Here is a 12869-nt window from a genome sequence, read left to right on the forward strand (position 1 = left end):
AACTGGGACTCTTTAGGCTGGAGAAGAGGAGGCTGAGGGGAGACCTTACCGTGCTCTACAACTACCTGGAAGGAGGTTGTAATGAGGTGGGTGTATGTCTCTTCTCCCAAGTAACAAGCGATAGGAAAAGAGGAAATGTCCTCAAGTTGTGCCAGGGGAGATTTAGACTGGATATTAGAAAAAATTTCTTCACCAAAAGGGTTGTCAAGCTTTGGAACAGGCTGCCCAGGGAAGTGGTTGAGTCACCATCCCTGGAAGTATTTAAAAGACGTGTAGATGTGGTGCTTAGGGACATGGTTTAGTGGTGGACTTGGTAATGTTAGGTTAATGGTTGGACTCGATGATCTTAAGGGTCTTTTCCAGCCTGAATGATTGTATGATTCTATCTAAAATAAGGACCGAATTCCATTTCCTACTGCAGCAATGCAGAGTCACAATCTTCAGCAGAGAATCAGGGTTTTGATGAGGAGAGCTCTGGAATGTGTCCCTCTTCATGGACAACAGCTTAAGTTTTAGTGCCCCTAACTGGAACAGTGCTTGAAGGTGTATGTAGGTGAGGGATTCAGTGTTAGGATTAACTTTTTCTGTCTGCACTATGTAGTTATAAGCTTCCATATGCATCATTTACATAGTAAGACTTGAAATGGTCAAGTGCCAAGACAAGGAAATAAAGGAGGCTTTCAATTCTGTTAGAGGACAAGGCCAAGGAGAAAGCCCTAAAGGCAAAACATACTGGAGAAAGCTTGAATTTAAGGGAAGCAGAAGCCATAATCTAAAGAAAAATGCAGTCAAGAATGAGGAACTTATGATACTCTCCCTTGAATATCAGGTGTAGTAACTGAGGTACTCTGTTTTTTTAAAAAACAAACAAACAAAAAACCCCCAACCCCCCCCAAAAAACTCCAAACAAACAAAAAATCAGTGCCTATCTATATCCTCCAGCATCTAAATTCTTTTTATAAACAAAGTACCTGCTCTTTTAAGAATGAGAAGAACTATTTAGAACTATTTCATAGAAATCTTTGCACAAAAAATAATATGAACCTAAGATCAGGATTTGCTAGCTATTTAACAGCTACACAGGAAAACACCCCTTCAGATTTTAAATTACAGTTGTAAAGTACTGAAACAAAGCTGGTTACAATTGTTTTCTTCCCATAAGGTTACAGTAATACAGATTCAGCAAATACCTACCTGACCTCAGATGGTGAATACTCGCTTCATGGCTATATTATCCACTCTAATGACCACCTTTGGCCTCTCTTCACAAACTTGGAGTCTGCTGTCAAAGAAGGCAGCAGGCAGAACCATCGAGCTTTTGGAAAGAAAGCGGAGGATTTATTTAAGGTAATGTATACTTTTACGAGTATCAAAACTAGCTGTGAAGAGCCCAGAACTGATCTAGGGGCAAATGGAGACTGAACTGTCGAAGAAAGTTGGTCAAGCTCAGAAATGGTAGAAATGCAATGCAACTCACTAGTCCCAGACTTCTGTTCTCTTTAACTTTAGGCTTTAAAGTGCTGGAACAATCACAGAATATACCAAGAAATTCGAGTGCTGATGAAAATTGTCTGGCTAAAGTGTTGTCCATCCAGCTAACACACTCTCAGACCAACCTCTGGGCCTGTTTAATTTACATTTATGTGGCCTTTTTATAACACCGGGTAGTACCTTATCACACATGCACTCCTTCCATATTGGATGCCAGTCACTTGGTACTGATGTGCATCCAGTTCAATCTGTGCTGACAGTGTTAATCAAAGCTGTTTTCAAAGTTGCTTCATGCAGTGGAGAAGGGATCCTTTTATGAAGGTTTGCAGTTTTGTGTATGCTTCAAGCTGGCATATATTGCTGATAAGAATTGTAATCCTTTCTTCCATCTGTTTCCATCTCTGTAGCATTCCTTTTCCAATGTTAGCCCAGGTGGATGTGTTCAGACTGGAGAATGACTTAGAGTTATAACTAGCCTAACTTGGCAGTTATCCACCTGGTGAAGCAGGTTGGGGGGCATAAATATTTGTGCTTGTTTAGGGGGAGGGCTATTAGAGTGAGCAGGAGAATATGTCAGGACTTCATCTCTGACAGCAGTGCTGGCTTAAAGTGTACTTCACATTATATCCTGAGGTTCTTAATTTATACGTAGCTTCTAGATCTAGATGCTGATGAAGCTGGTCTCCTAAAGGAGATGTCTACATCCCTGATACATAGTTGATGGAAGGAAATAAGGGCTTTTGGAGACTTAAGAAAGTCCTGTTAGCCTAATGTTAGTGCCTAGATTACTGGTGGACAGAACTTCCTTTAGGAATCCTTCAAAGGCTCTTTTAAAGGGAGTTTAGATACTTTGCTTTAGGGTAGATACGGCAGTAGATGCTTATGTGCAAGTTAAGCATTTTAACGTAGGTGAACCGGATCTCATCCTTTGTTAAACATCTGGATTAGCAACTTGAGTTTGCTTGGGTGATGCTTGCAGCAGGAGTCACTACCAGTTCAAGCCTGGGCTCCATATGTCTACAGGATTGTGTGTCTGAACAGAATGTATGGGCTGCCTATGGCACTATGCATATCGCACGCTGGAGATACTTTGACGTCATGGTAGCTGCAAAACCAGACATAACTGAGAAGTCTGTATGAAAGTGAGACATAAAGGGATTCATGCCTGTGTATCATTTCAAAGGTAAAGGCATGAGGTTCTGGTACTGAATGCTTGCATCTCACCTAATCAAAAAACCCAGTATGAGCTTTAATGTTTCTGGTTTAAGTTATGGTCCAATCATCTAGTTATTTCCCATCATGGGAGAATAAATGTCAGAATTAAATGAAAGCAATTTGTGAGTATATCAAGAAGGAGGAGGAACACTTTAGGAGACTGAAAGAAAAAACTCAATCTGTCCTTTCAAACCGTTTAAAGTCTGGAGACATCTTGCTGTGGAGCAAATGTGTTAGTAAATGTATATCAAAGGCACAGTATTTCTTTAAAAAGCACTTTTCAGTGCTTTCAGTACTTCTTCCTGCTATGGTGCCCCAGCTTCAGTGGGCAGAAGTGTTAACAGCCCTTGGGACATCACCGAGACCAGGTTCAAACCAGCTAAGTGTATGTCCTTTTGAGACGCACTGCAAAAGACGCCTGTGATCAGAATTTTGGAGAGGATGCAAAAATCTGTTATCACTGCAGTGAAACAGCAAAGGACTTGGATGAGCAACTAGTCAATGGCACTTTTAACTCATCTTTTAATTTTAGAATTCTAATGTTAATGGTGTGGACCTACTGCCTTGGTTGTACATAGTTTTAGTTAAGTAATGAAAATAAACTTGAATTACTGTGCTTTTTTTCCCTTTTTAGGACTATTATCACAGCCAGGAGGTGAAGCAGCGTTTTATGGCTGCCATGCACAGCATTGCCCACCTGACAGCAAGAGATGTGGCTACAGCATTTGATCTTTCACAGTTTGAATCTGCTTGTGACTTAGGAGGTATTGCCTGTAATTGAACTTGTATACAAATTAAAGGGAAAAGCTTGATTTTAGTTCTATATTTTATTACTTAAAACATACGTGTATTTTTTTACTGGAACTGCAGTAATATTATCTACTCTTATTTTTCTGGTATTGTGATGTCAGAATAAAAGGACTGAATGCAGTTAACTGAAAGCAGAGTTACTTAAATGGTATTTGAGTAGTTTGAAGTCAGTGAATGTTTTCACAATCTGACACAGCTCAACACAGAAAACAAGGTGGTTTGTGGCTCGGCTGATAGAATATTGGGCTGCGAGCTCCAGCTTCAACTATGCTGTTGCTGTCTTTTGGCATGTCCAAGATTTTCAAAAGTAAAAAAATTTATTTCTGAATCCTTCTATATTGGGGTGTCAAACTTGAAACACTGCACTGCTAGAACAAAAAGTTTTGATTCTTTTAGAATGGGTTTTGTGTGTTTTAATTATTAATATCTAAGATGACCACCAAAATGTTGAAGACCAATGAAACACCTGAATAAACTCTTCTTGTTAGAGTCTTTTTTTTTTCCTTTATGCTTGGAGTTGCACAGAGGGAGTGTTACTACATAGAGGAAGATCCACTGAAGGAAGAACACTTTACTTAGTGCCTGGGGAGGTGGACAGCATGTTAGAGGAATTAACACAATACTGGTGCAATCCTTGCCTCTTGGGCAGAGACTCCAAGATTTTACCATCCCTATCCTTCACCATGCTGGAGAGTATTTATCAAACTTCATATATCAGTGCTTTGTAAATGGTAAATAGTTCTAGTGCTCTTCATCCACAAATTACAAGTCCTTGCTCTTCCGTTAATATTCTTCTACCCCCCGAAAACCCCTGAAGTACTAGTACCAAAGGTCATACTAGCAATTCTATGACAGTAAGGAGTCATGCCTGCATTCCCCAAGCTTTAAAACATTGCTCTATCCACCAGGAAGTGCTATTGCCCATGTTAATTGTGGAGCTGACTGTCTACCTCTAATTTTGATTTGATGTCTCTATTTTAATGTTATATACAGCCTTGTCTTTAAAAATGTCTGCAAATGCTGGGAGAAAAGACTTGATTGACTTTTTTAAACTTTGAACAGGTTGCACTGGAGCTCTGGCTCATGAATTAGTACAAATATACCCAAATCTCAAGGTCACAGTATTTGACCTTCCAGAAGTCATTGCAAACAACTCTTACTTTCAGCCTTCAGGACAACACACAGCTCCAGTGACATTTGTATCAGGTAAATGTAACACATGATCTTTTGTCTTATTTCTGTTATCCTGGAGCACAGAGCAGGCTCTTTTGCTGCAGAAAATGGTGTGCTACCCTGCTCCAACACCAAACGTGTCTTAGTACAAGGCAATGTAGGCTCACCCATGCTAAATGGGGACATTGTATTTCTCAAGCCTGTGGGGATAAAAACAAACTGGCTATGGTTGGAGAATGTGGATAAATAAGGAAGTATGAATTAGTCATTTGCGAGTACCACTGGGAGTAAAGGCTGCATGTCCTTGTCTCAGGCTTTTCTTTTCTAGGCAAGATCAACGTGGTGGCTACAAAGGACTTCGATGTCTCCTTCCTTACTTCAGGCTTTCTCCCCATTTTTATATGTTACAGAATTCTTACCTGTGATCTGCTCTTCTCTTTAAATACACTTCCCTTATCTGCAAATCGGTGCATCCCTATACCTGTTCATTCTTGTTTCTTTCTTTACCTCTGCTGAGGCTCCTAGTTCCTCCGCAATATTTTTGTTTCATTTTATAGGAATGTACTCTGTGGTTTCTGTAGGAATGTACTAATTCTGCTTTCCAACAGGTGACTTCTTCAAAGATAATCTTCCAGAAGCAGATCTTTACATCCTTTCACGTGTTCTTCATGACTGGCCTGATGAAAAGATACGTGTGCTGTTAAGCAAGATAGCAGCTGTTTGCAAACCAGGTAAGTTTTTTCATCTTATGGCTTAAAGGTGCATGTTAATGCATAAACATAATGAGTAATCATAAGAATGATTAAAAAATATTAAAACCCCGTATTTTTCTGTCCCGTCATAGTAGCCTTTGCTTGAATGTCTATGCCTGCATTATGGTAAAACTTACTAAGAAAAAAAGTAAACAAAGCTGCTAATAAAACTATATAAAACAAACCCTTACTATAGTTGCAGGCTTCGCATACAACTGTGTCATCTCCCCTATCTCTGCCATGCCCAGTCTTTCTTACGAAGCCCTGTATCATCAAATAACTAAGCATGTGCTTATTTCTATACATACAAGTAGACTAACTAAAGTTCCTTTAGATTAATCAAGAAGAAGCAGTTTGTTTTGATATTCAAGAAGAAGCAGTTTGTTTTGCTATTATTTTGCTATTTCAGTAGTGCCCAGAACATGATAACTGGAGTTCAACACTACTATACGCACAGATTTCATGAGAAATATATAGCCTCTTCTGCTTTCTCCTATATGTGAATCATAGAATATCTCAATTTGGAAGGGATCCATAAGGATCGTCGAGTCTAACTCCCTGCTCCTTGCAGGACTACCTAAAACTAAACCATATGACTAAGAGCATCTTCTAGACGCTCCTTGAACTTGTGACAGGCTTGGTGCCGTGACCACTTCCCTGGGGAGCCTGTTCCAGTGACAGTCCGCTCTCTCGGTGAAGAACCTTTTCCTAATGTCCAACCTGAACTTCCTCTGACCCAGCTTCATTCCATTTCCTCATGTCCTATCGCTGGTCTCCAGAGAGGAGAGAGGAGATCAGCACCTCCCCCTCCGCTGCCCCCCCCTTGAGGAAGTTGTAGACGGCGATGAGGCCACCCCTCAGCCTTCTCTTCTCCAAGCTGAAGAACCCAAGTTACCTCAGCTGCTCCTCATAAATCTTGCTCTTGAGGCCTTTCACCATCTTGGTCGCCCTCCTCTGGACACACTCTAATAGTTTGATGTCCTTCTTATATTGAGGAACCCAAAACTGCACACGGTGTTCGAGGTAGGCTGCACCAGTGCAGTGTGGGGTGGGACAGTCGCCTCCATCGACCAGCCAGCTATGCTGTGCTTGATGCACCCCAGGAGGTGGTTGGCCCTTTTGGCTGCCAGGGCACTCTGTGGACTCATATTTGGACAGTATTAAAGATCAAAGGAGAAGACAAAAAGCAGAAAAGCCTGACTGCTAAGATCAACTGATTCCTTAATCCAACAGGATTAACTGTAGCTATGAAGTTTGTTTCATAGGAGAGCATTCAAAATTAGATCTAGGCCATAAAGCATAATCTTATTTATAAATTATGAAAGAAAATTGTGGGTGACTGTCTTAATCTTCTTATGCGAAGATTGGGGTATGACAGATGGTTACAGGAGTTGCTTGGTTCAAATGGAAACAAGACTGAGTTTAAGAGCATAGTCAGGAAGTGATCTAAACTTCATTAACGTGGAGACAGTGCTCTAAACTCCCCCTTCCTTTTAACAATTAAATGGTTGCTTCCAGGAAGAGATTACTGAAAGCAAAGTTCTGTCACTGATTTCCACTGAGGAACATTAAAACACTAGTCTGAAGACCTCTATAACTGTCTCTGAACAAAACACTAAAAACTTGAAGCTAGAAACACTTTACTGAGCCACTTCTGGTTGTTTTGGAAATGCAGGAAGTGCCTTGCTAGTGGCAGAAATTGTGCTTGACGAACAGAAGACGTACCCTCCTAGAGCTGTACTGCAGTCCCTCGGTATGACTGAAGGCAAGCAGAGAAGTGGCTCAGAATATAAACAGCTACTGGAGAAATATGGATTCACAAATGTACAAATGAAGATCACAGGAAACTTACTAGATGCTGTTTTGTGCTTCAAGAAGAATCTGTCACCGTAGTGTGCCCAGAAGCAACCTGGGATGCTGAGTTTTTACAACACTTGTGCAATATACCCATCATCAGCCAGCACGTATTGTCAGTTTAGGATCATTTTGACCCTTTATCTGAAGCATAGTTGTTACAGGCCTTGAATAAAAGTTGGACTGCAGCTTCTGCAGGAGTGAGTTCTATGCATTTAAAAAGTGTTTGTGGCAGGCTGAAACTCCTATGTATTAAACACCTTCACGTGCAGTTCTTTTGGCTAGTTTGTAGACCATATTAAGCTTAGACTTGACATAGCTGTATAGCATGGCAAGTTAAAACTACAAGCTTTTATGAGCCACATTAATACCTTAGTTTTCTTGGACCTTAAAATTAAAGAGAATTCTCCCTCTGCAGTGTATTCAATGGTTACTGCTCATTTTTATCAGAAATGAAAAAATAAAAATGAATACTGTACCATCTGTCTGAATTTGGGAGTGCTAGTCCTCTTTTTCACTTTTCTGTGGGGCTTTACTCAAAAGCATCTCAATGATACCCTTTTTAAGCACTTTTTCCACAGGCAAAAGTGAAAATAGGACAAAGCTCAAACGTGTTCCTACAGCAGCTACACTGTCACAGAGAAACTTCAGCAGCCTCTGACCTCCAGCCACAGTATGTACTCACACAGGCTGCAGTTGAGAGCTGTTCCTATCAATTCTTATCAGTTTCAGGTTTTTCTGAATATGGTTAAATGGCCATATATGCTTTCTGACTCATTACTTGAGGTGAGTTTTAGGACTTACATATAAATTCTCTTATGAGAATTAAAAACAGAAGTTTCTTCATGTTCCAGTCTTTAATTGGAGAAGTACATACTGTATCCCATCTTGTCAAGTGATTTCTCACTAATTTCACGTCTCCTAATGTTTATTTTTTCCTGATACTTCATTGATACTTGTTTTTTCTATTTAAAGTGTACTTAGTAGTGGAAGCCTTCCTGAAGATTAAAGTTGCACTTCAAACTAGCTTTCTTCTCTATCAGTTGTGAGTTTCTTGCCTGTCGTAATTCTACAGCAATAATCCCAATAAGCCAGTGTGAAAGAGGCCGTGCCTATGCTGAATCACCAACCTCAGTAAATTAAAGAGAGTTGACGAGCAAGGTCAAGAGTTGCATCTGCCTGGTAGACTCTGCCTTATGTTACTTAATCAGAAGTTACTTTGCTCTTTGAGCACTGAGTAAAGCAAAAGTGCCACAGTGATTCAATTCATCATGAGAAATATACTTACTACAGAGCATTTCAGCTGCATAAAATGGGGGAAATGTCAGACTTTTACCACACTGGGGTTTTTAATTCTTAGCAGAAGATTTTCATGAATGGAAATTTGACTGATTTCATCTGTACAGACATTTAAAGAGATGAGGCAAAATATTCAATAACTGAATAAATTTAAAATGTTTCTTCTCCCTATTGACATGAAGCTTGCCATCATGCTTAACAGGTTTGTATTTTGAGAGAACTCGTTCCAGCAATCAGACGTTTCTCATCTCATAGTTATTCATAAAGTTCATAATACTATTCTTTAAGCTGCTGTAAGCTGTTTGAGTCAGAAAATTTTGATCCTAAAGTTGGCACACCTGTAACTGTCACAGACTTTAAAACTCTGCCTCTAAGTACTATGTATCTGACTGTAAAATTTGAATAGAATGTGCTTGGCTACCACACAACCTCAATGTACTCTATGATTAAAGCACAACGCTCTATACACACTAAGCATTAGTCCCTTGGGCATGGTGTCTGTGGTAACGCACTGCAGCTTTGTACTCTCAGGATAATTAAGCATTGGAGCAGGTTGCCCAGAAAGGTGGTGGAATCTCTGTCCTTGGAGGTTTCAAGATCTGAGAACAAAGCCCTGAACAAGCCGAGACGACTGTAGAGCAGCCCCTCTTCGAGCAGGAGGTTGGACTAGAGATCTCCTGTGGTCCATTTCAGCCTAAGCTGTTCTACAATCATTTGACGTAGCCCAGTCAAATGATTTCTCAAACCTGAGAAATGACAAAGTCGTCTTCTCTCAATAATGTCCAAACTGAGTTTTTCAGTTGCTCTGGAGAAAGCTGTACCTTTTGCTGACTGGTAGAAGGGGTGGATTTAATGGTGTTACAGTGAAAAGACTTCCTAAGCACAGGCATAACTGAGGAAAATTTGGGCCTGTTCACTAATCAAGACATGAAGAATGAGGGGGCTAATTTTTAAAATCCAAATGAACTTCTGCCAGTAAAGCCTGTAGGTTTTGTGTTGCTCCTTGGGAAGTGACATTCAACTATGCGTTCTTGAGGATGCTGTCTTTTACCCACATTCTGCCTTAACAACAGTTTAGAGGAAATGTAATGCACAGAAAGCAATTTTTTGAGGTGGAGAATCGGGGAGGTTAACAGAATGATAGATGAATAATAGAAACAAGAACTTCAGCACTTGGTCACTGAACGCTGAGGTAAGAATCCTTGAGGAAGATAGAGAAGTTTGTAAGAAAGAGACGCAACTTGGTTGGCTGTCCTAGCTCAATCATTTTTATATCAATTTTTTACCTTGTTACAGCTATGAACAGTACTTGTGCCTGGAAAAGTAATGGGACAGAAGCGGAGGGTAGTTCATGATCTGAGCCACCCAACACAAAAGCTTAGGAAGAGCTATTTAATGGCTAAGCCCCTTTGTGTGAGCTCTCAGTTCAGTTTTGGATGTGTTAGCTGACTCCTAGATAGTGGAAGCATTTAATGTGGGGTTTTGTTTTGTTTTTAAAAAAAGTCTTTGGAGGGCTGGCACTTTAATTCCTCCTCCCCCCCATCTTTTGGCTGGAAATTATGTCCTTGCTAAGCAATGAACATCTGGATTAAATGATTTTATAATTCAGAAAAGACTGTTATGACCATTAATTTTTATCTCCTGTGAAACCATGGCCAAAATTTCTTCATCGAAGTATGCTTCCTGAAAGGGTTGAAAGTTAGCTCTGTTTCAGTAGCTCTTGTGAAGAAACTTCAATGACATTAGTAAATCTTCATTAACTGTAGAGAGAATTCTTTGGTTTTCTTTTTCTCTGTACTAACTTAATTTACCATGTCTAATTTTTGAAGTTGTGCTTTCTTGGTATATTTTTCCAGATTACCCTGATGTTATCTGGATGTCCCGAATAACTTTCCGTGGCAAATTATAATGGCCATTCTATTTGTGTCCTCCTTTCAGAGCGTACAAAATTTGGACACTGTCTTCCAAAGCTGTCATATAATGGTGACTTAGAAATGATAGTCTTGCATTACCCTACCTAGCAACGTTTGCTGTGTAACCAGGAACAGCGATTCCCAGGTCTCTCTGTTGAAGGCAAAGGAGAATCACACAGGAAAGGGGGGAGGGAATAGAAATCACTGAATCATAAAAAATGGGCTTCATTACCCTAACTTTAGATACCTAAATATAGGCATTCAGATCATCTAGTCACCTTGAGCTCTCCAGTCAGTAGAAAAACAGGCATTTTCAGAGGATGATTCGTCTCACCTATCTGTGAAAGGGAGTTTCCTGGTTTTCCTAAGAAAAGTGATTATACGTTTCATAGTTCATAGAGCGTATTTAAGAGGGCTAGCTGAAATACAGCTATCTAATCTGTGGATGACTGAATTAGGGCAGAAGAGTCCCACTGGACAGATAATGTAGGTTCAAGCTCACCTCAGACATGCTCGGCTGATCCTTTTTCTTTGTGAAGCAAACCTGTGTCATTGGTTCATCACAGGGTAGGTAGCTTCAACTTGCATTTAGTAAGGTAGCTGATGATACAGGGAAGAAATCATGGAATTTATTAGTAAGCTGTCAGAAGGACTTTCATGACTCCTGATAGTTGACACCGAGGTCTCAGCCAGCAATTTTATCCGCAGATCCCAGTCTCTTCTCTAAGAAACTGCAGTATTATGTTTAACTTACTTTTTATCAATTGTTAAATGTCTGAGGTGTACGGGTAGGAATGCCTCTGAGGAGATTCAGAAGAGGCTGTGTGTAAACAGGGTCATTTAAGTCCTGCTCGCGTCCCTAGGTCAGTCCCACCACAAAGACCTCAGTTCCTACAGAAATAATGTACAACACTGACTTTTCTGCTTCTGTAATGCTCGCCATCCACCGTTTTGTCTGCTTGGCACCATTTCAATATGAATGCGAAGCAGCAATATAGCCCAAAGAGATGTAACGACTACTGTCTTACTGTTTTCCATAACCCTCATGCCAGAAGGTCATCAGAAGTCATCCCCTCTTCCCCTGGAAACAGAGATGTGACTTGTCTTGTGAGTGATGCCTCCATAGTGTGGAAGGGAATTTCCTGGGTTTTGTGAGAGGAGTGGATTATACATTTAATAGTGGATTAGTCATTTTAATAGCAGAGCAAATCTATAAATGATAAATGAAATCACCTGTGTCTTGTAGTTTGCACCCTTATATATGGTAGCAGAAATTCTCTTGCCTGATAATGGATTAGTACTGTTGCATGCATTTGTTTTTAAATTAGGCTGTGGGGTTTTGCTGGCTGAAATGGTATTGGATGATGAGAAGAAGAACAGGAGTACAGCTCTGCTGCAGTCTTTGAACATGCTTGTGCAGACAGAGGGAAAAGAGAGAAGCGGCTCTGAATATCGAGGCTTACTGGAACAACATGGATTCACAAATGTCAAAATCAGATTGACAGGAAATTTGTTAGACGTCGTTCTCTGTGTTAAGACCTAGAAAAAAATGGATTTGGTAATAAAATCTGGATGTGTCTAGTCATGTTTGATGTTTTGTAATTATGCAAATACGTTCTTGGTTTCCCATCAATATCATAAACAAGAAATGTTACGTCAGCTTTCTGAAGTTACTTTTAAAAAGGGGGAAAAGATTGATTGCATTTATTTTGAACTAGACTAAAATGATGCCAGAAGATTCTGGCATCATGTGATGGCAGCGATACTGTGGCTGCACAACACTTGTAGTATCCTCAGAAACAAGTCTCAACCACAAATGGTATCAGCAGCTCTACAGCAGCATTCACAGTTGCTGAGAAATCACAGTTTCTTTATACTCGGTACAATTAGAATAGTCCCGTTTTTAGACCACACATTGCTTTGTGCCTGTTTCAGGAGGTTAATGCAGGTATCATTTCAATACTCCATCACTATCCATTTTAATATCATTTTATGTTACACTCTCTACTGTAAATAAAGAAACACTGTCTAATGAAGTCTGAAAACTGCTACTGCAATGGCGTAGTCAAGATTGGAAACAGAAGAACTGGAGCGGCAGCTTCTCAGGAGAGTCAAGACACTCCTCTGCCTTCTGTGAGGTTTCTGGAAAAGGCAGTTGTGTAAAAGCACAAGTTTCATCTGTGATTATAATTGGAGATGAAATGTGGGAACATCCTCCTCCTCCTCCTTTTTAGCCCTACTTAATTTGTGAGCTCTTACAAAAGTGGATAGCAGAATATGAGATTAGATAAAGAACAGAAAAGAAAAAAAAAGTGCAGAAACAGAAGGAAAAGCATGGTACTAAAGAGAAAAGGATTTCCCC

At 40.0% G+C, this 12869-nt stretch overlaps 1 protein-coding gene across 1 annotated transcript in view; it reads left to right on the top strand.

Annotated features, from left to right (window-relative positions):
- The window catches only part of ASMTL (acetylserotonin O-methyltransferase-like), a gene marked incomplete at its 5' end in the record, with an annotated part of 25527 nt that extends 13337 nt beyond the window's left edge, over positions 1–12190 (top strand). Inside the window, 5 exons of the mRNA XM_009573493.1 lie at positions 1163–1347; positions 3341–3470; positions 4579–4722; positions 5298–5420; positions 11836–12190. Of these exons, the coding sequence (XP_009571788.1) occupies positions 1163–1347; positions 3341–3470; positions 4579–4722; positions 5298–5420; positions 11836–12050 (797 nt within the window). The remainder of the gene's footprint in view (positions 1–1162; positions 1348–3340; positions 3471–4578; positions 4723–5297; positions 5421–11835) is intronic.
- Between the last annotated feature and the right edge of the window lie 679 nt (positions 12191–12869).

The sequence above is a fragment of the Fulmarus glacialis genome, unplaced genomic scaffold, assembly GCF_000690835.1.
Source record: "Fulmarus glacialis isolate BGI_N327 unplaced genomic scaffold, ASM69083v1 scaffold22032, whole genome shotgun sequence".
NCBI classification, from domain to species: domain Eukaryota; kingdom Metazoa; phylum Chordata; class Aves; order Procellariiformes; family Procellariidae; genus Fulmarus; species Fulmarus glacialis.